The 22,599-nt window shown below is 35.6% G+C and overlaps 1 protein-coding gene across 4 annotated transcripts in view; it reads left to right on the top strand.

Moving 5' to 3' along the window:
• The window catches only part of NAALADL2 (N-acetylated alpha-linked acidic dipeptidase like 2), a 287,821-nt gene that overhangs the window by 234,434 nt on the left and 30,788 nt on the right, over positions 1-22,599 (top strand). For 3 of the 4 annotated variants that reach the window (XM_052687257.1, XM_052687255.1, XM_052687256.1), the window contains exon 11: positions 2,151-2,246. In XM_052687257.1, the coding sequence (XP_052543217.1) occupies positions 2,151-2,246 (96 nt within the window). Of the gene's footprint in view, positions 1-2,150; positions 2,247-19,742; positions 19,827-22,599 lie in introns of all 4 variants that reach the window. The other variant, XM_052687258.1, reaches the window with a different exon arrangement.

Here is a 22,599-nt window from a genome sequence, read left to right as displayed (position 1 = left end):
AAGCTTTTGAAGGATCAGTATATATCAAGGGAGGGAAACTGAAGAAATGGCAGCCTTGTAGATATGAGAAGCCTGTATTTGGAAAAGATTTGCTTTCAGAACCTTGGCAATACTGCCAAACAATCTGGAGGAAAATAAGCCAGAAAAATTGTTCATCTTGAATACAGAACCAAGAACGTATCTGAATTTTATTTGGAATTCAATCTGAAAAGACTACAGATGTTTTCCAAAATGATTTTTACAGAGATGTAATGATGATATGATTTAGGTATTTCCAATCCAGGGGTGCTGTCAACTTATTACTTCTATTACTATTTTATATATATTCTCACAGAACATAAAAATTACTCGCAGACTTGCAGAACACTTGTTTGATTTGGTCAAGCTTCAGAACCAGTTAGGGTAATATGGTTAGTTTGCAGTTGGATTTGATGATCTTTGAGGTCTTTTCCAACCTGAGCAATATTCTATTCTATTCTACAAACCTTGAAAAATATAGTCCTTTCACAAGTCACATGGTTTTGCTATGTAACCTTTCTTAATGAATGTATTTTCTCCTATTCTTATCATTGTCCCTGCACAGAAAAAAAAAACATCACTAAAAGATGCTTGCAAATCTGAGATCAAGGGCAGAGCTAACTTAATCTGAAACTGAATTTGGAAGTTGATACTTCCCTGGGAAATTCTGTGAGGGCTGTCTGACAGAGATTATTTCCATAGAGCCCAGATGTGAAGACATATAAAAGAAGTACGTTAATGAGAGTCTTGCAGTCTTTTTGCATTCCCAATTGTATACATCTGCTAAGCTATTATGATATTCTGTATTGCACAGGTTGCACACTAAATGCAAAATCTAATAAAGGACCTTGGAATATTCTAGTTAAACAGGATAATGCTACATTTGTGTTCTGACAAATCAAAACCACGAAAGGCCTTCTGATAGGAGATGCATAACATTATGATATTGAATTGAGTGGTCTTGAGCTAACCAGAACTTGGCACAGAGCTTTCTTGAGGTGACCTTTTAGTCCTCTACAGAAAACATGTAAATGAAACAGAATATTCTAAGTATTCTTGTGTCTAAGTATTTAAGTATCTGAGTACTTTTATGTCAAAGCTCTGAGTTCATTTTGAAGAGTATATATTTCTTAGAACTACCTGTAGTTAAAAGTTTTAGAATGACATGATAGCCATGCACTGATATATCCTTCTGCTTGTTACTGAAGTAACTTTGGCTGTAGTTTCTGTGTTTTTGTACTAGACTCATTGCTGCTGGTAAGTGCATTGAAAATATGCTTATCAAATTAATGGAGCATATGGTCCAATGAAGAGATTACCTAGACACTGGTTTCCTAGCTGTTATAGCCATGACTAAAGGTTCCCCGTATCTCAAGCACTTAGCAAAAGTAAGCGTAATTTTAGAATGTGTTTTGCAAGAGCTATGAGGGTGTACAAAAATATTTTTCTTTCTAGTTTTGTTTCTGAACTGTTACATCAAGTTCACAAACATGGATCAATTAGATTTATAAATCTCAATTTAGGCACCTGTGTACATTTGAGACCTACTTTTATTTGGTATGTTTTTGCTTTTTCCAGTCCACATCTGGATATCAATTTACCATTTCCTGATGTCAGCAAATATGTAACCTGCTTTCTTTCTTTCTTACTATATGAGAAGAGGCAAGCATCTTGTAGAAATAATATTAAAGAGTGGTTAACCTAGGGGATATAACTGTGGGGAACTGACGATGTTAGGTAGATGATATTAATGTACACAGAGGTAGGATGTTCACAGAAGATAAAAGTGTGTTCTTTGGTTACTGTGTTTATATTTCCTCTGAAGACTAAATCCTGCCTCATTCAAGTTAGGTGGTTTGTGTTTTTTTTCCCTCTAGGCAAAATTCTTTGCTGGTTTAGGAAGCGTGATTACAAAGACAACTGCAGTTGCAGAAATAGTCATAAAATTTAGGGGGGATTTGCGTCTTTCAGGGACTTGGATTGGACAGGTGATTGGATGAGTAAAATAAATGTTAGTTACCTAAACTTAAGAACAGTTGGAAGAGTTGTGAAACTCTGAACAAAATCCAATAAGCATTAGGAGGAAGAAATGGATGTTGAATGCTAAACGTTTTCTGATTTCTTTTTCACAGAATTCTAGCTTTCTCTCCGAAGCTCTTTTTCCAATGCACGTGACGAGAACTGAAGAGCTGGATCCCTCCTTCAAACTGCATGAGAACGTTGCAAAGGTAAAGGAAATTGAGTGATCTCATTTCCGTCTTTCTCAGAGATAAATTATTGTTTTTGAATATAGACAGTTTTGGAAGATAACCTAGTGATGTTTTCATGTAAATACTTGTTTTGCAGTAAAAAGTGTTGGAGGATTTTTCATTGAGATTCACCTTCTGAATGTTCTGTACTATAGTACTGGTTAATCTGAATGATCAAAAGAGCTTTTGTGTCTGCTTCATTTTATGTGATTTGGTTGTATTTGTCATAGTTCACATTAAGCTTGTCATTGGCATGAATGCGAGGCATTGAGTGTTGATGGTGGGAAGTAGCAAGTTTGTTACTGTCTATTTTGACTGTAAAGAAGGCACTGGGCATCTTCACCTGCACACACTTGATTTTATGATGTCAGTGTTCTCACACGGGAGGAAGGGATTTGCAGTCCTGAAGATTGGTTCTGAAGATTGGTCTACAGAGGGGTTATTCCCAAACTTAATGTATTTTGACTCATCTCTCATTGCTCCATTATAGCACTACCTCTTTGTTATTCATTCATACAAACAAAACTACTCCTTGCTCTACAGTGCTTTTTCTTCACTGTGTCCACTCAAGAGGCCCTGATTTCTGCAAAGATACGTGTCTGTAAATGAAGTCTCCTTCATGAATTCATTCACTTGCACTCAAACTGCCTATAAACCTATTTAGACCTAACCAACAGATTTCTTTGTTTATTTGGAGCTACTTCTTTTGGAAATGTAGCTGCTGTTGAAACATTTCTTTTGGCAACACAAAAATAAACTCTCAAAGATCAGCAATATGGAAATATAACATGTAGGCAGATGAGCAGCTCTGGCAAAATAGTTACTAACGTGTCATTGTGGTGAAGAACCAAGACTTTAATTGCAGTAGTAGCATGTTGTAGTGACATCTTAAGTGGGATTTACAGATGTTGAAATCTGACGAGTGTTTTGTAATGCGTATATTGAGTATTAAAGTGGAGGAATGTTTGCCTGGATGGCAGGGAATGAACACACCAGAAGTCGGTTGAGACACAATTGTTGTCAAACACATCCTCATAGAAATATGTGCTAACTTCCAACAAGCTTTTTTAGTGTTACTCAGCACTCTACATCAGTGTTCCACAGTAACTATTTAACTCCACTACATATTTAACTGTAGGTATTAATGATAAGTCTGAAAATACTTGGGTGTTATGAAATATGCTCACTGGAATACTCTAATCATGTTCCAGGATTACGCAGTTCTGAAAGCTTTCATGGCAGTTCCCTAACAGGGAGTTCCTCTGGAGCCGCTTACCTGATAACGGACTTGGAATAGCAATAACCTTTTATTGATTTTTACTTTGGCAGACACCAAAATATTGAAAGATATGCCAGAAGTGACATAATTGTTTTTATAATGAGTTATGGGTGCTGACAGGTGACTCCTGAGAAAATTATTAGTGATCCTAATTATTCTGCACTTTGATTATAGAGCTGCGTGAAGTAGAACTAACTACTGTAATGCAGTTAACTTATAGACTTTACATAAAATAGCAATAATGAACAATATTTTAATTTGTAGAGGAAATACCTTTTGTGTGTGTAATACACTGTAGCAGTTCCATTTGTTTGTTTTTTTTTCTTTTCTAAATGAGCACTTCCAAAAATATGGCAGACAGATTCTTTTCTTGAAGCAAATGGAATAGAAAACACTAAATTTTTGTTTGTTTGGTGAATGAAGTCCACATTTTAACCAAGAAAATCATAGAATCATAGAATTGCAAGGTTGGAAACGACCTGCAAGATCATGTAGTCCAACCATTCTCCTGTCACCATTGCTACCACAAGCCTCTAAATCATATCTCATAGCTCCTCACCCAGACTCGAACACTGCCAGGGATGGCAACTCCACCATCTCCCTGGGCAGTCATTCCAGTGCCTGACCACTATCTGAGAGAAAAAGTTCTTCCTTATGTCTAACCTAAACCTTCTCTGGAACAACTTGAGGCCATTTTCTCAGGTCCTGTTTGTTGCCTGGGAGAAGAGACCAAACCCCTCCTCATCACAACCTCGCTTCAGGAAGTTGTAGAGTGCAATAAGGTCTGCCCTGAGCCTCCTGTTCTCCAGACTGAACAATCCCAGTTCCTTCAGCCGCTCCTCATAAGACTTGTGCTCCAGACCCCTCACCAGTTTCATTGCGCTTCTCTGGACACGTTCCAGGGTCTCCGTGTATTTTTTTTGTAGTGAGGGGCCTAAAACTGAACACAGTACTCAAGGTGCAGCCTCACCAGTGCTGAGCACAGAGGGATGATCACCTCCCTGCTCCTGCTGGCCACACAATTTCTAATGCTGGCCAGGATGCCGTTGGCCCTCTTGACCATCTGGGTACGCTGTCAGCTCTTGTTCAGCATGGAATCTGTGATATGAGGCATTCTCTAACAGATCACACTGCTTTTTTCTTTTAAAGCATGAGAAGGATATATATTCCCATTTACTCATGTAGTGCCATTAATTGTCTAAGACAAGTGAAAAGAATATCCATTCATATTTGGAATACAGTGATTCCTGTATCTTTAATAGTTCTTGTCTACATTATTGCTGTAAGTTAATTTTTTGCGGTTTGATGCAGGCTACCTCTACTAAATATTTGGGCTGTGAATTGCATCTCATTTTCATGCAATAGTCTGTGAATGAGCTCTTTTTTTGTATGCTTATATATATATATTATTGAAATTATATATAAATTATTGAAATAGTAAGTTTATTGAACAGAAGATAATATCCAAATTAATATGAAAGGAGGAAAAGCCTTACAGTTTCAAAGACTGCTAGTGCCTATTTTGAATCAATACAAAAATGATATGGAGAAAAGTAATAATGCTGTTTGTTGCCAGAATTTAAAACCAAAACAAAATATCATTGTAGTCAACCAGCTTGAAACTTCTTTGCATTTCACTGAAGCATCTGTTGTATTTTTGGCAGGGATGTAATCTTTGTAATATCAAGGTGAAAACAATTCACAAACCATGTACAGCACATCTACGTTGCAAAATTTTACCAGAAGTGTTTCTTCCAGCAAATTATTACTGGCATAGCTACTTCAGTAAAGCATGTTCATACTCATGTGTTGTTCCCGCTACAAATCACCTTTTTTGCTATCAGAGTACTCTTTGAAAAAGCTGTGTGGCATTGTGCTTATGCATCCCAGTGGCCTCTCCTTCAAGGCAACTGTGCATCTGGATTTCAATTGATGTCTTCCTTTTTCATTTAAAAATTTCCTTGATGTAGAACTACAGGATTTGGCAGAGTGGATCATGATTTCCAAACAGCAGAAACAGAATATTATTTCAGAGCTACAACACATGTATCAAAATGCTGGCATGATGCATACAGAATGAACCTGGAATATTCAGAAAGCAGAAGTCCAGTACACCCGAGTTGCATATCCAAACCAACACCAGCGAATGTGGCAGCCTGCCCCTGCATGACCGTGTAGTGTACAAACTGGAAGTTTTTGTTCCCTCATAAAAATGTGATGCTGTGGAGTACCAATTTCCACAGATAACTTACCCAGTTAACTTTCTACAGTGTTTTGTTCCTTTTGATGTCATTTTTTAAATTCCTATTTTAATTGAGTCTGACAGACTTTCACGTCAGCTATCAGTCTCTTTAACATTGTTCCTCTCAAGACAGGAGTTATGCACCAACCAGCATTAGTATTGCTTTTTTAAAGATAAATTATGCTATGATTTCATACTTGCAAAATAAATTTTCAGAGCCTCCAGCCAGCAAAAAGGAGTGCAGACTGGGGTAAGTGAGAGAGATGGTGAATGAAGCCAACATGCAAGAGGAGCAGTTTGGGATGTATGAATTAATACCAAGCTGGAGAGCTAGGTTAATATCCATACTGGAGGAAATCTGCTATTGATAATTTTTAGATGTAGCATTTGACCTTGCTTTGAAGAATTCAAAATGGTCTGCAATATCACTTGGATTCTCTGTCACACGTAAAACCATCTGCATGTTGTTGTTTTTTTAGCTGAGAAATTGCAGGATAACTTGGTTCATGTCTTGATTTTGTCTGTCCTCCCACAGCTGGGAGCAGTTTGTGATATTTCAGTAGATTCCATCTGCCTTAAGGTGATATAATAGTAAGAGGCAAATTTTATTAGTAAAATTTGTTAACAAAGGTGCAGCATAGTGCTTCAATTGCCAGATGGTCTCTCCGTAACTTAAATTACTTGTTTTGTTGAATAGTCTCTCATACGCTGGTCTGAAGCATCTTACTGGCATTTTGTGGTTTAATGGCATCTGAGATGTGCAAAGCAGAACTGTTGTCTGTGGTGACAGTCTTACTGCATTTGTGCAAAACCAAACTTATTTGAATTTTTCTGAAGAAAAAAAAAAGCAGTAAAAAAGCATGGTAATATTTCACAGAAATGGTTTTATTTAGCACATATTCTCTTAAGCACACAAGTGAGAGTTTTTATTTTACCCTTAGCCTTCTTGCATGAAAGAACATCTAATCCAGTTCAAGCAGAAGGTAAATACAAACCTGCTGAAAACTCCCTTCTGACAATGTGTATTTTATTCTGTTATTCTGTAGTTATTGCGAACAGCAGGAAAAACAAAAGAAAGAAAACAAAAAGTGAGAGAGAGCCTGGTGATATAAACTTTGTCTGTAACTTTGGGGATGCTATATGAACTGTGGTGAACAAGCAACAGCATTCAAAGAAAAAAAAAAAAAAAGGGAATTTTCTCAGCATTAGATGTGAAAGATGAGACTTTGCAGGGGAAGAAACGTGAGGTGTTCTGACAGTCGCACTGTGTTTGGCCAAACAATATATTCCCTATTCTAGTCCAGTTAGGGCAGATATGCTTGGAATTTTCCAGTAGTTCTTTGGTCTTAAAAGCAAATAGCCTCAAGGATTCTTGCACTTTATACTTGAACTCTGGTGGATATAAACTAAGTAATAAAAACGAGTTGTAATTGCAGAACCCTTGATAAGGATTTGATGAACCATCTTCATTGGCCATCACAAATTTGTTGGTTCAGTCATAGATTAAAAACATGAACACATTTTCCACATCTTTCCTGCTAATGACACCTTCAAAGTGGTGGAGTCATTACCAGACTAATTCAGTTTCCCCTTATGCCATTTATTTGTCACATTGTAGAAAAATGCCATGATTAGAGTATTCCAAGACTGGTTTTCTTTCTAAAATTTCTGGAGGATTTTTACTCAAATTTGGCAATCAGACTAAGCAAAAAAATTAAAAAGGTAAGAATGAGAGGAAGCACTGTTTAATCCAAGTTCATGTAAGAGAAAAAAGGATGCCATGGGCCAACAGTGGTACTCAAAATAATGGAGCAACTACTTCATCTCCTCACGTAAATTCAGCATAAATTCATAGAATCAGCCTAACACGGTAGACAAACACTGGGGCATAGTTCAACACTGAAGCTAAATTTCTGGAGTTGATATGTAGCATCTGTGTTTGATATTTGTTGGAATTTCAACTGCGAGGAATGACCAGATGGACAGTTCTGTACTAAGTATACAGGCCTTGTGAGTGCCTGTGTTAGTGAGACTTAGCTGACTTGGAAAGAAGTTACATTGCCTACGGCATTGCTTTCATTTCCAGTGCCATCTTTTGCTTATGCTGAGATTTGTAATCCAGTTGCATCTCTGGCTGTTACTGTGTGTTGCATCGGTGACAGACTCAGCATAGATGGTAATGGCAGATGTCATTTTTTTTCTTATTTCTTATTTGTATTTTTTTCTGCTGGTTGTTAATCGTGAAGTTACAAAGAAACCACTGCACATTTATTGCATGTCTAATGATAGTTTTCTGTTTGGTCCAGTAGTAGCTTTGTACTTAGAGAGGGGAAAACGTATTTTACATTCATTGCTCCTACTTCAGAAACCTAAGTTTGATATGAGAGATAATGAATAATTGGACATATGCATGCATTTTGTAAGGAATATCAATACAGTTTTGTATTCAGCCACTGAAATCCAACAATATCTAAAGCAAGCTAGTCTGGTAGGAACACGCCTGCGGTTATCTGAATTTTCTCCTATGTTTCCCACTGTTCTATTTTTCATGCATTTAGTTACTGAATTAATCAGAGTATCATTTTATTAATTCATTTTTAGCAGCAGTACTATCATAGCTGTTTGCTACTAGTTCACATATAATTCAGCTGTTAAAGATTAATTCTTTAGGTTTTGCATACATGTAGTGAATGTTGTCTATGCAGGAAATATGAGTTTTTCTCAAAACAAAACACTAACCTTCTACTGCTGTAGGTCCTCGTCATTTGGATACTTTAGAATGAGTTTTTCTGTTATAGCGGCAAACTGTTCATCTCTTTTCTCTCTTCCCTGATCCAAAATGAATATCAGTGTTTATGTATCATACAGCATATAAATAGATTTTAATTATAGCTTATATTATGATCTTGTATGAAAGTCTGTCCTCTGAAGGAAGTTATGATCATATTTAACAGAAATGTCAAATCAGAATTCTTTTCCCAGAGTATCCCTCTAAACACATTAGGTTTCATCTAACACTAATGTGGTAATAACTTCCTTTCTTAATAAGACTTAATATCATCCAATTTGCATATGGCCGAGTCTGAGGTAAAGTCAGGGAACTTAAGTATCTGCTTAAGTGCTTTATCACAAGAGATGGAAATTGGCTGCTTGAATTCTGTTCATTAATAATTTGGCTTTACAAACAACCTTCAGAAATACTTGGGGAAACACAGCTGCTATGATTATTTTTTTTTTAGTTCATTTTAGCTTTGAATTCACACCAGTAACTTCCTTTGATCTACTTATTACTGACATTTTGTCTCTTGTTTTGATTTTTTTGTGACATAACTTGCAACACATTGGAGCTTTACAAGCTGTAATTTGCTTCATGAGCTCAGTCCTGTATTCAAAACGAACTTTTCATGAGTTTGTTTTCTGTTAAGGAACTTTAAAATGTCAGATTACTCTGGAGGCTTATTCCTATCCTACAGTGTTTTAAGTCTTGTCTTTAAATGCCATTACCTAGCTTAGCATCTAACTGATAGCTGAGCTCTGCTGGAATTGTCCTCTTTGTGCTGAGCATTTCCTGGAATTGTGGCCATCTGAACAAGGGAATAAAATGTCTGCACAGTGGATAGAAAGAGCTGTCCTGAAAGATAGCTCTTAGGAACTCACCCATTGTGATCTGAGTATGGGGATAGCAGCAGGAAATTAATAGTAAGAATGAAGCACAAACTTAAGTCAGAATAAAAATTCTTCTCTTCAGCAGTGGAGCCTCTAACAATGGCTGCTTACCAGAGCAGTCCATTTGGAATGTGAAGTCTTCACTGCATATATGCTGTGAAAATCTGATCCCATTGGCAGATTACTTAAATTGCTTCATAATTCTGCTTGTGTATGAAAATCCTGATGTGCTTAGTAGAAAAAAATCTTGATGATGTTTTTGTAACACAATGCAGTCTAAGAAAATGCACTTTGCTCTTGTTCTTAGTTTTCTTTTATTCTGTCTCCAAAATGTTGATATGCAACTCTTTAAATCAAATAACTGAAAAGCATAGAATTCTGTCTTTACTAATAGTTGTTCTTAAATGAATTATAGCAAAATTAATGTGAATAAAACCTTGTCTCTTAAAAGAAAATTGAACAATGCAAACCGATTTTGTAGAAGTCTAAAAGCTGAGAGACAAAACAAATAAACACTTAGGGAAAAAAATACACCAAATCAAGAAAGAATATAAAATAAAGGTATTACAAAACTCCAGGAAGAACATCTTGTTTATTGATCTGCTTTTATTAAGAGTGTGGTCAATAACAATAAAAAATACTGCCAATTTGCTGACAGACTAGCATTAAAGCAGCTGAGATTAGACCAGTTAATGTTAAACTAAGGATAAGTGACTATAGCTGTAAATTAGAATTGTAAAATGGATTCAGATGTAATCCTTTCTGTTCCCATTTTGAGTCCAGAGAAAGGATCCCATGTGCTTGAGATACAGGAGGCCAATAGCACTAACCACCTTATCTGCCAGCATTTCCTTGGGACAGGGATGGGTATAATTTTTAGCAATCTAACCATCAAAACAAAGCAATATGACAGATGCGCTTTCCATTCGGAAAGTTTTTTCAATATTCTAGAAGACAAAAGTAACACATATCCGTACTCTTGTTCATGTAATGTTTCTGCAGTCATCTTTACAGTGAACACCAATTTATTTTCTTTTTAGAACGTATAAACTCACCTTAGAACCAAAGTTTATAGGCTTTCATAGGCAGCAGTGACATCTGTTGATAGAAATACAGTTTAAAAACTTTATTTTAAAGTATGTTGAATCTAAGTACAAATGCTATCTTTATTTCAACAGATGGAACAAGCACTGAGTTGGCAAAATATTCCCTCTGCTGGCTTAATTGAGCTATGTATAGACATGGACACTTCAAAATCCAAATAGTTGTATCAAAAAATAGTCCAGTTATTTATATTTTTGTAGGTTTATCATTACATTTTAATGTAATAGGGATATATTTATATATATCCATAAATATGTAAAAATCCAGAAAAGTGGAATTTTGTAGCCTAACATCTTTACAGTTGTACAGCTTACAAACTGACAGACATTTTGTCACATTTTTTTGTAACACGCAAGGCAACAAACAAAAAAAATTCCTGGGCTTCAGCTCAAATTGTAATACTTTGCTATTCTAAGGGCTTTATTGCTTTTTCTTCGAGAAAAAATGGCTTTAAGCTGAGAACTGCACAAAAATATTTTTTTCTCTGTGGTTTGTTTCCTTGCTAAATCATTTTGAAGAATGTAATTTTAAATAAGATAGTTGCATCTGTCTAGGTGCCAGGCTGTGTTAATTTTTCAGATTTCCCTGATTAGTCCTCTCTGTCAGATAAATGGATATGATGTAAACAGATGAGCCCAGATCTAATTTCCATTATAGTACTAGTCCAGATTACTTCAGTGGAGTTCATTCTGTCTTCAATCAATATATGAGCCAATGGCCTACATGAGTTGTGCATATAAAGGAAAATATTTGTCAGATTTTAAGCTATTCACAAAGTGTGTAAGCCTGTAAGTGCAGATGTACTTTCAGACATTCAGGTGCAAAATGAGAGGCAGCAGCTGCAAGCATGATTCATTATATTTCCAAACAAAATCTGTAGTTTATTCCATTTTGTGACTATAAGATCTATTTGAAAATTGAGTTATGATCTGTATTCTGCATCCCATCAGGAATCAGCCAGTACTTTGCTGTATTGACACTGCTATGCTTGAAAAGGGAATTTAGCCCCCATGCTGAAAAGAAAATGGAGGTATGCTTTGAGAGTAATGCTTCTCTTATTTATGCATCTGAAAATCTTGATTAAGCTCAGTGGAATCAGGGCTCTGCTACAGAAGTTCCAGGTATTATAAAATAGCATAATTAATTGAATCAACATAAAATGAGGGGAACATTTCTATTTTTGTCTTCTTTATTTTTACTTGAAATATGGAGAGCACTCCCTTGTGTCTGCAGCGCTTGTGCTCAGCATGCTGTGACCTTCGGTTGTTGGATTTTATTCTGTGGCGAGGAGGAAAGGATTCGGCAAATGAGTTTTTGAATAGAAACTCTGTATGTACTATAAGGAATTATAGAAACTAAATTTAAACCTAATACGTGTAAGGGCTCAGAGAAGGTTGTAACCTAGATAAATTATTAGTTACAGGTCTTGTTTTTAAGATAATTTATTTGTCTTAATGTGGAAGAATATTACTGGGATTTAAATTTTCATTTCAATTATTCCCATTTTACAAAGTGTTTCAGAATTTTTTTATTTGTTTATTTAATGTGAAGATATGTTTGCCTCCCTCTGGCTTCGATACATCACATTTACTACCCACTCCCTTTCTGTCCCTACCCCTTCCTGTCACCTATATTCCATCAAATTCTGAGCTGTTCTCAAATCTTAGCACCTGCTATTGGAATTGGATTTTTCAAAAGACTTGAAACTAATGTAATACTGAGTCGAAAGTATCCATCAGTTCTGTTCTGCTGACTCGAATGGTTTCATGTCTGACTGGAATGTTATCGTTTGGTTTTGTGGTTGGTTTTGCTTTGGGAGTTTCTTTTGGTTTTGGCTCTCAAATCTGAGCCGTACAAGGTTTAGTGCCCGCATAAGGATGGTGGCAAGAAGCACATGTGGTGAATAATGTAGAAGCAGTTATTTCAGCAGCAGCCTAATTTTGGATAGACTTTGAAAGTTAAACCAAAAGTGTATAGAGATTTGTCCAAGGAAAATTCATTCTTTATGTACACCATTGCAGACTGATTCTTTTATTTGCTTAAAAATACATGCCATAAACTAAAATGAGTAATTTCTGGGGTTTGTTATTAATTTTATTGCAGAAGATTTGTAGAAGCATCATGGTTAAGTTTGGCAAATAATAACAAATTGCTATTTTCTACATAACTAAGGGCGCACTGTGGCTGGAGTGTGATTTATTCTAAACTTTGAAGGAAGACAAGAGAAACAAATTGCATAAACTTTATGGTACTCATTACTAAATCTGGTCCACAGGAACTCTGTGCAAATTCTGATTGGAATTTAAAAAACCTAATTATGAGTTAACATAAGAGCTGTATTTTATTTTTGATGCAAATGGCTGAGTACTAAAATTCTGATTTATAAATAAATGTAGTGATTGTACTCATGTAGTGCAATGAAAAAATGTCTAAATCAAAAATTTTCTTTACTATTTACTAGTAAGATTTGCATTTATATTGTGGTTTCTATAAATCTGTTCCAGAGTTTGTAAATATGCTTAGGATCAGTATATCCATTTGGACAAGATTTGCTGAAAATCTGTGGGTATACATTACTTTCTTCTTAAGGAAGTATACATTTTAGTGAGATTCCTAAAAATATTTCCCCGTTTTAAAATGTTGGCAGTTTTTGTGATGAGCTAATGAAAAGCAAACTATGAGAAGGCAGATTTGCATCTCCCAATTTTATTAGGCAACCACGTTGCTTATTTACAACTAATAAACTTCTTTCATAATGCAGCTTTATGTGTTGCTGTGTACCTAAAGAAAAATTAGTTCCTATGCTTACTGTTCAAGAGAGCTCTGCTTCAGAGTTAAATCCAACCACAAATCTGGTAAAGCGTGAACTGAGGAAGCATTTGCTGTTTATTCAGTCTCTTGTAGTTTTGTCATGTTACTCATTTTTTGCAAGCTGTTTTCCTCACACCCAGCTATGGTTATATGATCATAGCATAACTGGTGAAATTTTATATATAATTGAAGTGAATTAGTAACACATTCTTAACAGGAAGCTCAAAAGTGTATTGTTATGGCAGGAACTGTGGTGCCAGCTAATCATCAACAGCCGTTTCTTTACTGACAGATGAAACAAAGAGATTTCTGTATACAGCTGTATAAAGTTTTGCCTTTTTCTATTTCATGTAGTCAAGAAGAGGACTGTCCTCAGGAAGGCACGGTTTATGCCTGTGTTCTGCTATGCTTTTTCCCTCAAACTGTTCAAAGTCTGGAAAGAGTAGAGATGAGTTTTAAGCCTCCCTTATGAAGTCTTATGATTTACGGGCCAGGGTACCCCAGCGCACTGTGCCTGATTGCTCTGTTCTTTAACTGCCTTTCCATATCCCCTGGGACAATCTTCTCCATAACTTTTCCACTTACTGACGTTAGAATCAGGTCTGTACTTTCTTGAATCTTCTCTTGCCCTTGTTATAGATGAGTGTACCTTTGGTAAATTGTTGAGAAGGTCCCAGCTACAATGTCTACTAACTCCCTCAGTACTTTGAGGTGAATCCTGTTGGGCCCCATGGACTTCCAAATGTTCAGCTGATGCAGCTGGTCCCAACAGGTATGTCTCAGAATCGGAGACCCAATAGAATTTGCTGTTTAGTCTAGCAAGCATCACAAAACATGCATAGTAAAAACATAGATGAAAGAAAGTGAATAAGAAGGGTGTATCTTTAACATATGACTGGAAAGAAAGCAGTAAATTTGTATATAAATGAACACAGCCTGCAGAAGAATGAGATAAATCACTGGAATTTGGGAATTTTAATAATCTTCACATAGCCAAGTGAAAAAATTCTTCAAGATCTCCCTGGCCAATTCAAATTTGAATACAATTCATCTTTTGTGAAACTGATCCAAATGAAAGTACTTCTCAGCTAGCAAAATAGCACAGGAAGAGAAATACATGTTGAAATCACTGACTGAACATCTTTATATAGTGCAGTTTAATTTCAGGCTAATTGCAGGGTGAGGTCAGGCCTTTATATAAATATAGTCTGTTTTAGTGATGGATAAAATGAGCCATGGAAAGATTGTGCGTTATCTGACATAAATTATATTCTTCTGAACTTAATGTTCCAGCCAGTGCGATCCTTTTGATTGACATATCTAAGGAAAAGTTTAAGCTTTTTTCTTCCTTTTTTCTTGAGATAAACTGAACAAACTTGTAGCTGACAGGAGCCTCACATGAGATCCTAAACGAGGCAAAGAGAACGCAAGGTTTCTTTCTATGCTGTGAAGAAATAAAACTGTAAGGACATTGTATCATGATTTCCAAAATATGTGAAGATTCAAAGTTTTGCTTTTAACTCAACAGATATTTTGTATAATGTGGAGGGTGACATGCTGAATATTGAGGATATCAGTTAATATCAAAATCTCCTCACTCTCTATTCAAAGCTGTGAATCTTAAATTTGCATTCCCTTTCTCTTACATTGAGAAATCTCACAGGACACAGGACAAAGGGGAACGCTTCTGGAACTTTTTCTACTTATATCCTAAGTGTTTATTCTTAGAGAAAGTGTGTTAGGGATTCTTGTTCAAGTAGTTTTCTAAGACAGCGTGCCTTAGAAATCTGTGTTCTAAATGCTTTACTTAGATCATTGCATTAGAAGTAGGCCATCGTCTTAAATTAGTAACTTTTTATTTGCTGTTCCAAAGAGAACTGAAAAGAACTGTTGTATCAGTCAAAACCATGTAGCGATTACTGGATATGATGAAATAATTTAAGTAAACTATATGTTAAATGGATGTTGTAAGAAATCAATTCACAAAAAAAAAAAAAAAAAAAGCAGAATTAAGAATTTACTTGAAATCTTTAAAACATCCTTCACTATAAAGCTTCATAAATCCTCATTTTTATGTTAGCTTGTTTCTGTACATAATAATAATAATTTCATCTTAGTTTCCCATTGTGTCTTATTATATTTACCTGGCAATACAGCATTGATATGGCTGTTAGTTGTACCATTAAAAACATCCATACATTTCTTTAAAAGACTCTGATTGTTTTTGTGAAAATTGAATCATTCCTACTTGTATCTACACTTTTGAAAGGACGTAGATCCTTACAGAAATGCTGCTGTGTTCTTCTGTGCTGAGTTACAGTTAAACAAAGTAACTTGTGAAAAACCATCACAGCAGAAAAGAAGACCGTGATAGCATTTATCTTAATTATTAACTTTCAACCTCCTCGACATTAGCACCAAACCCTCTAAAAATGCATTCATCTCTATAGAGCATATCCCAATCAAGGCTTGTGACTTGCTCTACATCAGTTACTTGTTTGAGCACCTTTTGAATATAGCTGTGAAAATGATGTGGAACGGGAAATAATGTGACAATATTAGAGCATCCAGTTTTGTAGTATGAACCATGTTTCCATGGACCAAATCACCAGTGATTGAACAGTTTATACATGGTATGTAAGCTATTTTAATACATTTATAAAGCTGAAAGACGTGATGCTTTTTGTGTATTGGCAGGTAGTATATGTGCAATATTTTTTTGTTGTTGCAGTGAGACACAGATCTTGATAATGAACTGTTAGTCATACCATGGTTGCTGTCTGAAGTTCTCAGCTCTCCCACGTGTGCTATTTACACAGGGACATTTTGAACGCTGATATCATTTGTAAGAATAGCAAATCCAGAAGCTTTAATTGGCTCTGCTTATTATTGCATTTTTATGAAAATTATCTATTTTAAACAATAATAAGTTATCTTAGGGATTTTAGCAGAAATTGAGGTGCTTGGATTAGAAACAGAATTAAAAAAGTGAGAAACACAAAATTGGAAACGTGTTTCCTTATTGCATCTAACTTAGTAACTTTGTTTTGGTTACAGTTCAGACTGTGCTTTTACTTTACTGTAACATTTTGAGAGCACAAAAAGAAGCAGAAACAATAAATAAATAAAAAAAGTCATGATATTCTTGGAAAGTGAGAATTCAACTGTCTTGGTTCTGTGGAAACACATTCACCAGCCCAGTTGTTGTTTAAGGGATAAGTTTGCTACATAGTAAGAGAATGTTCAATAAATCCAGAATGCTGGTTGGTAGTTGTTGGGGTTGGCTTTTTTTGCTTTTATTTTTTTTTTTCCAGAAGTCATTTATTTAAAAGCCCAGAGTGTCCTTCTCCATTTGCTGCAATTTTCATGGTGTTACTGTGGCAAATGTAATTCTGTTTCTGTTTGGCACTTGTTCTCTCCTTGTCTCAGTTACTACTAAATCTTACGTGTGATTTTGAGATAATTATAAGCATATGTAAAATGAAAAACGTATTTCATTCAGTGCAAGATGTATATGTGTTCAATATATCACTCTGACTTCCACTACCAAAATATGTTTCATTTCAATAAAAGCATTCATGTCTTGTAGATTTCAACTTGAATTGGTGCACTGATGTGAATCATAGAAATAGAGCTGGTCTTCTGAGAATATTGTAGGGAGAAAAAAAATCTTTGCCTCAAAATGTATTTTTCGTTTGTCCTGAATTTCTAGTATCTCATTGACAGCTATTTATATTGTTAGACTTTATATTGTTCTTGTGAAAAAAGGGATTTGAGGAAAAGTCTTAAAGCTCTAGTGCTTTTAAAAGATAAGGATGTAATTGACCAAAGTAACTATCACAGCCATCACTGCTCTAAAATACTAGTCTCTAATCCTTGCCAGTGATCACCTGCAGGATACACAGCCCATACAAAGTCAGTAAGCAAGTCACAGTTATGCATGAATTGAACTGAAATCAGTGCACTTGTTATATGAGACCAAGATGAGTGTCCAGGTTTAAGTCATGTTTGACAAATGTGGCAATATGGAACTTCAGGTGTTGCAATCTGGTTGTATTGTCCCTGTATCTCTTGAAATTGCTTACCTCACAGTACCTCATACTGACTATAAAAACACTGAAAATAAAAATTGCACTGCAAAATCTATTCATTTAAAGTACTTATGTAGGGCTCTTTGGTTGCTCTTAAGAATGCTTTGTAAGCAGAACACTGGTAATCAAGAAGCAACTAGCAAGCAGTTGACATATTCTCATTCCTATTTTTTTTTCCAACTTTTGTGCTGTCTAATGCAATTTGTGAAAGTTTTGTAAATGCCTTTCAGCTAGAGAACTGAAATATATAATATCTTGCATAGACTTAGGCTCATCTTCATTAGTATGTACATTATTACATTATTTGCAAGTTATGTTCCAGAGACTCACATATAACAGCAATTCAATCTGTATCCTCATCTTAATCTTAAGCAGTTTTAGTGGGGTATGCCTGAAAGGGAACCTAACTCCAGAACCTACCTGTCTGTTGCAAGAAACTGTTTTAATTTAATTTGTCTGTCCACAGCATAAAGATTTGTTTCATCTGAATATAGGTCTTGTGACACATTGAGATATTTCAGTTCACGTTTTAACCTAATTTTAAGAGAAAAAAGATGGAGAGGGAATTCAGTGGCATCTAAGTCTACAAGAGACATGTCCAACAGGAGGAGACATGTCCAATAGGGAAGACTTCTGCCACTTGATAAACTATTTAGTATTCCCAAATGGCTGCTCATGAAGCTTTTTCTTTCTGTTATTTGACAAAAACTTTTTCCTTAATTATTTTACTTAACTTTTGATTTTATTTTTTTTTTTAATTCTTGGAAACTTTCCTACAACCAGTGTGTTCTTTCTTTGGAAAAAGAACCAAATTTTGAGATCAGAGGACTCTGATGTATGTTAGCACTTTAATTATAAACTACAGAATGATAACTGAATGAATAGAGCTAAGGCACTTTTAGACTAGCAGAACTGACAATTAAATATGCTTCCTTTCCATGCCTTGTAGTGTAGCCTTTTTTGTTACTGTTGTTAAATATGACTATTATTCCAAGTGAAGATTTATAATTGCTAATAGCTGCTTGGCTCTTTTCAGTGTAATATATCACATAAATAACGCTCTCTGCTTTTACATTACAAGGTCTCTCTTTGCCCCCTCTTTTGCAAATGGCAGTTGTTACTGGAATAGAATAAGAAAAAAAGGCAATAAGCTCTAGTAAAGATATCTACTTAAGCCTCTGTCTCAGATACCTGTGCTTTTTGTAGAGAGAAATGCTTGAGGTCTTGAGATAGAAATGAAAACTACCTGTATTTTTTAAAATCCTTCTTTGGGGGATGGCTCTGCATTCTGATCGGTCCCTCACCACAGAAATGCCTTACCTCCTTATTTGTTAGATGAGCCTTGGTAAAAATGTGTTCTGTGCTTCTGACATACAACGTGCATACAGCACAAAATGTTCTTATAAATTTCAGTCTACTATCAAAACACTTCTGAAGGATACTTATATTCAATTTAAAGCTTCTCAAAGTACATCGAATGCCTATACGCATTGCCTTTCTACTGCAGGGAAAAAAGAAGAAGAAGAAAATTATTACAGTCTACAAAATCTGTTTTTATCTGTAACAGTCATTTTGATTTGACTTTTTCCCTTTGATCTGTGTATGCGAGCACGCTTGCATACGTACGTCCATGCATATATCACTGTGGATGCTGTCAGCACTCCTACTGATTTGTTCACAATATGCATCAGTTCTTCAGTCCCTTTCCAGTTTTGGGGACAGTTTATCTTGAATTTTGCATAATATGGAGAAAACAGGTTGGCTACACACTGATTACAGTATGCTGAAGAACATTATTAAATATTTTCTCCTACTTCATTTTAATGTTATAGTATTTAGAAAAAAAAAAAACATACCTTTCTTCTTGGACTCGTGGTCAAACTGCTTCTCTGCATCATTACATTCTCATCTTGACACATTTTCCTCACAAGTCTTTTTTCTTCTTGCCATTCAGCTATAGCACTGCTGCCAAAATGATCTTTCTCAGCTGTCCTTTTAATCTTGCCACCTCCTCTTTCAGATATTCCCCAGGCTCTTAGCTATGTTTTGAAGCAAATTCCAACACGTTTTTCTTTCTAAATCTTTTACTTCTGTTTTAACCCTAAGCTCTTCACCTCTCCAATCTCTTCAGTGATGTCCCTTTCATCTTCTTTCAGTATAGTCATTGGATTTCTGCCTTAGTTGTCCTTATGTATGGAATTCTCAGTCAAAATTTGCCTTCTTGGATGGGTGTTTGTTTGTGTTCCGTATTGAATCTCTCCTAATGAACACCTTTGTTCCAGGAAGTTAATGTAAATGGAGACAAATCGGCATTCAGATAAGCCAAACCAGAACCATCAGGAAGACAAGAAAGCATCCAAAGCATGGTAATGTCAAGGCGAGTTCAGACCTTTGAGATGTCTTTGCAAGGCATGTTGAATAGTCTCAAGTAAGCTGTACCTTTCATATGCCACACCTCATTTCTTTGATTCTCTCAGATAAGCTTGAGATAGTCAACAAGCTTTCTCAAGTAGAGGTTTCTGAGACATGCAGTGTACTTTTGTTACACAGACATCTGTGTATATTGTAAATGATAAGATGTTTAAAACAGAGAGTACCTAAGGCAAACCGTGGTGCAGCCTGGAGGTAAACATTTATTTAGCTCTTTATTTTATGAGTAACTTTTGTAATTTGAGCACATAGTAGCATTTTCTCTCGTGTTTTCAGATTATATGCTTTTAAAATTTATTCTCCATTTAATCTGTGTTGTTTCTACTGTATTACTCTGCCTTTGCCATTTTAATACAGAGGAAACATAGGGTGCAGTGGAATGAAATAGCTGACATAATTTGAATATCGTAGTAGCAGGTGTATTATTATGGCTCCAGATATGGTTATAAATCTCATTTCTAACTTCAGACAGTTACAGACTTTTATTGTTTAAGCTTACTTACGAATTTTGAGGGCCATTCTATAACATGGTACATTTCTTTGAGTCTTACTTTCTCTGATTATATAAACATTCTGTGAGGAAAATCATTATTTCTTGGGTCTTTATTCAGTGTTGTTCAGAGACAAGTTTGAAAGGTGAGGGAGTTTCTTTTTCAGGTAAATTGGCAGCCTCAGGAGCATGCCAGCTAATTATAAAGTACTTCATTGGGTTCATCAAACTGACCTGAGATTCCCTAAGGCTCAAGGAGTTTGTCAGACTTGGCATTTTCCCCAAGCCTGAGGGAAGCTTGCTCAGTCCCAAACATATTCATCTTTAATTAATGTTTTCTTTTAAAAATAAAACAATCAATCATCTCCCACCTTTATTTTTTCAACTATATTATTTAAATACAGGAGGAGATATGAGATCTCTTCCTGAAATTTAAATTCCAAATTATTAAAGTCAGCTTATTACTTCTTATTCTATGTATTTGCACAGTATACGTTGAAAATCAAATATCCCAATTGAAAAAAATATCATGAAAAATTCAGAGAAATTGCATCTTTGAATTACGATACTGACAAAAAGCTTAAATACTTAGCTGGTTTAGTAACTACCATTTAAGCTTATCCAAGAGTAGAATTTAATCCCAATTCTCCTAACAGAGAAATTGAGCCTTTTTGTGGGTACTGATGTCATCTGTGGGGTTCATAGGCTGGCATCTGGGAGTAAACTCAGTATATTATCCACCCAATTCTTCCCTGAGGTGGAATGTGTCTGTTTATAGGGCTTTTCTGTGAGAGCTATATACTAAACAACCGTGCATTTTCATCTTCTCTTGGATCCTCATCACTGTGGTTCACTAGTGTCTCTCCCTCAGGGCTACTCTGTCTTCCTTAATGAACTGTCAGTGTTCCAGTCCTCGCTGATTAGGGTGACCTAAATGGAAAAAATTGAGGGACCTGTGCATCGAGAGGTGGCAAAAGAGGAAAGGGCAATATTTTCCCTACATAACCATTAAATATCTTAGCTTTGCTCTGTTTGAGGAAATGAAGGCTTTTATACATAATGCTCTCATGACTCTTTTCATAATGCTTATTCTGTTGAGTCTCTGATGTGTAGATTGTCCGAGCTTTCACTTCTAGTCCTCCTGGAACCATTGCCTCAACCCCTCACTGAAGCTTTTCTTCACATTCTTCAATTCCTAAACTCAATTTCTTCCATCTGTTGTACCTGGTTCTCCCAGATTCGTCTGTCTTTTTGTACGAGCTGACTGCTGCCTGGTGCACTTAATGTCCACTTAGAAGACATCACAAGTGCAAATTAAACTAGTTACAGCTTAAGGTTCCTGTTATAGCATTTTCTTATCTTCCTTTAATAAATATCCAGTCTGGTCAATTTGAAGGTCTTGCTATCCAGTGAGTTTAAGACAGTGGAGTATAAATGCATCCCAGCGTTCTGATATCATCATCATTAACATTGAAAAGTGTATAAGTGAAACTGGGATAGATGAGGAAAAATAGAATAAAAACATGTTGTTGCAGTAATGGAAGAAAAAAGGGGAATTAAGAACATTGAGGAGAATGACTTAGGTACTGAAGTAGATTATATGCATTATTTTAATTAAGAATGCCTAATAGTACATGTGATTTCCTTTGAATAATAATTGCATGCTGATGAAGTATGATTAGAGACTTTTTTTCTTAGGAGTTCAATTAAATCAAAACCATTTCTGTAAACGGGGAGTGATTAAAAAGATGATATTGATGTCTAAACTGAAAGCTGTAGTTGAAGCTTCATATTGCAGATTTCTTCATTATCACTCTCCTCTGATGACTGTTATCTAGTTTTTGACAATGCCACAAGTATCAGGCTCAGTCCTGTATAATCAGCATTAAGAACTGATATTACAGATCATGTGGAAAGTGAGCAAGTATTTGGATGTCCTTCAGTGTATGAGTCTGGCATTGGTCCTAGTTCAGGAAGATTCTTGGCTCATGGAACAATCATGATCCATCTGAGTGGATACTTTGATCAGTTATGACTGCCAGCAATATACAGTTTGCTGTGCTAAAATCTGTATTACTTTGTAGAGTATTTCTGAATCTGGGTGATTGCACTGTTGCTTGTTTTATCTGCTAGTCATTACTGCCTGACTTGCAAAACCCTGCCAACTGTCTGGCAACTGTTAACAAAATGATCACTTCTCTTGCTGATTCTCATCATCC

The sequence above is a fragment of the Tympanuchus pallidicinctus genome, unplaced genomic scaffold, assembly GCF_026119805.1.
Source record: "Tympanuchus pallidicinctus isolate F22 unplaced genomic scaffold, pur_lepc_1.0 scaffold22, whole genome shotgun sequence".
Lineage (NCBI taxonomy): Eukaryota > Metazoa > Chordata > Aves > Galliformes > Phasianidae > Tympanuchus > Tympanuchus pallidicinctus.
This window is presented reverse-complemented; position numbering and strand designations above follow the sequence as displayed.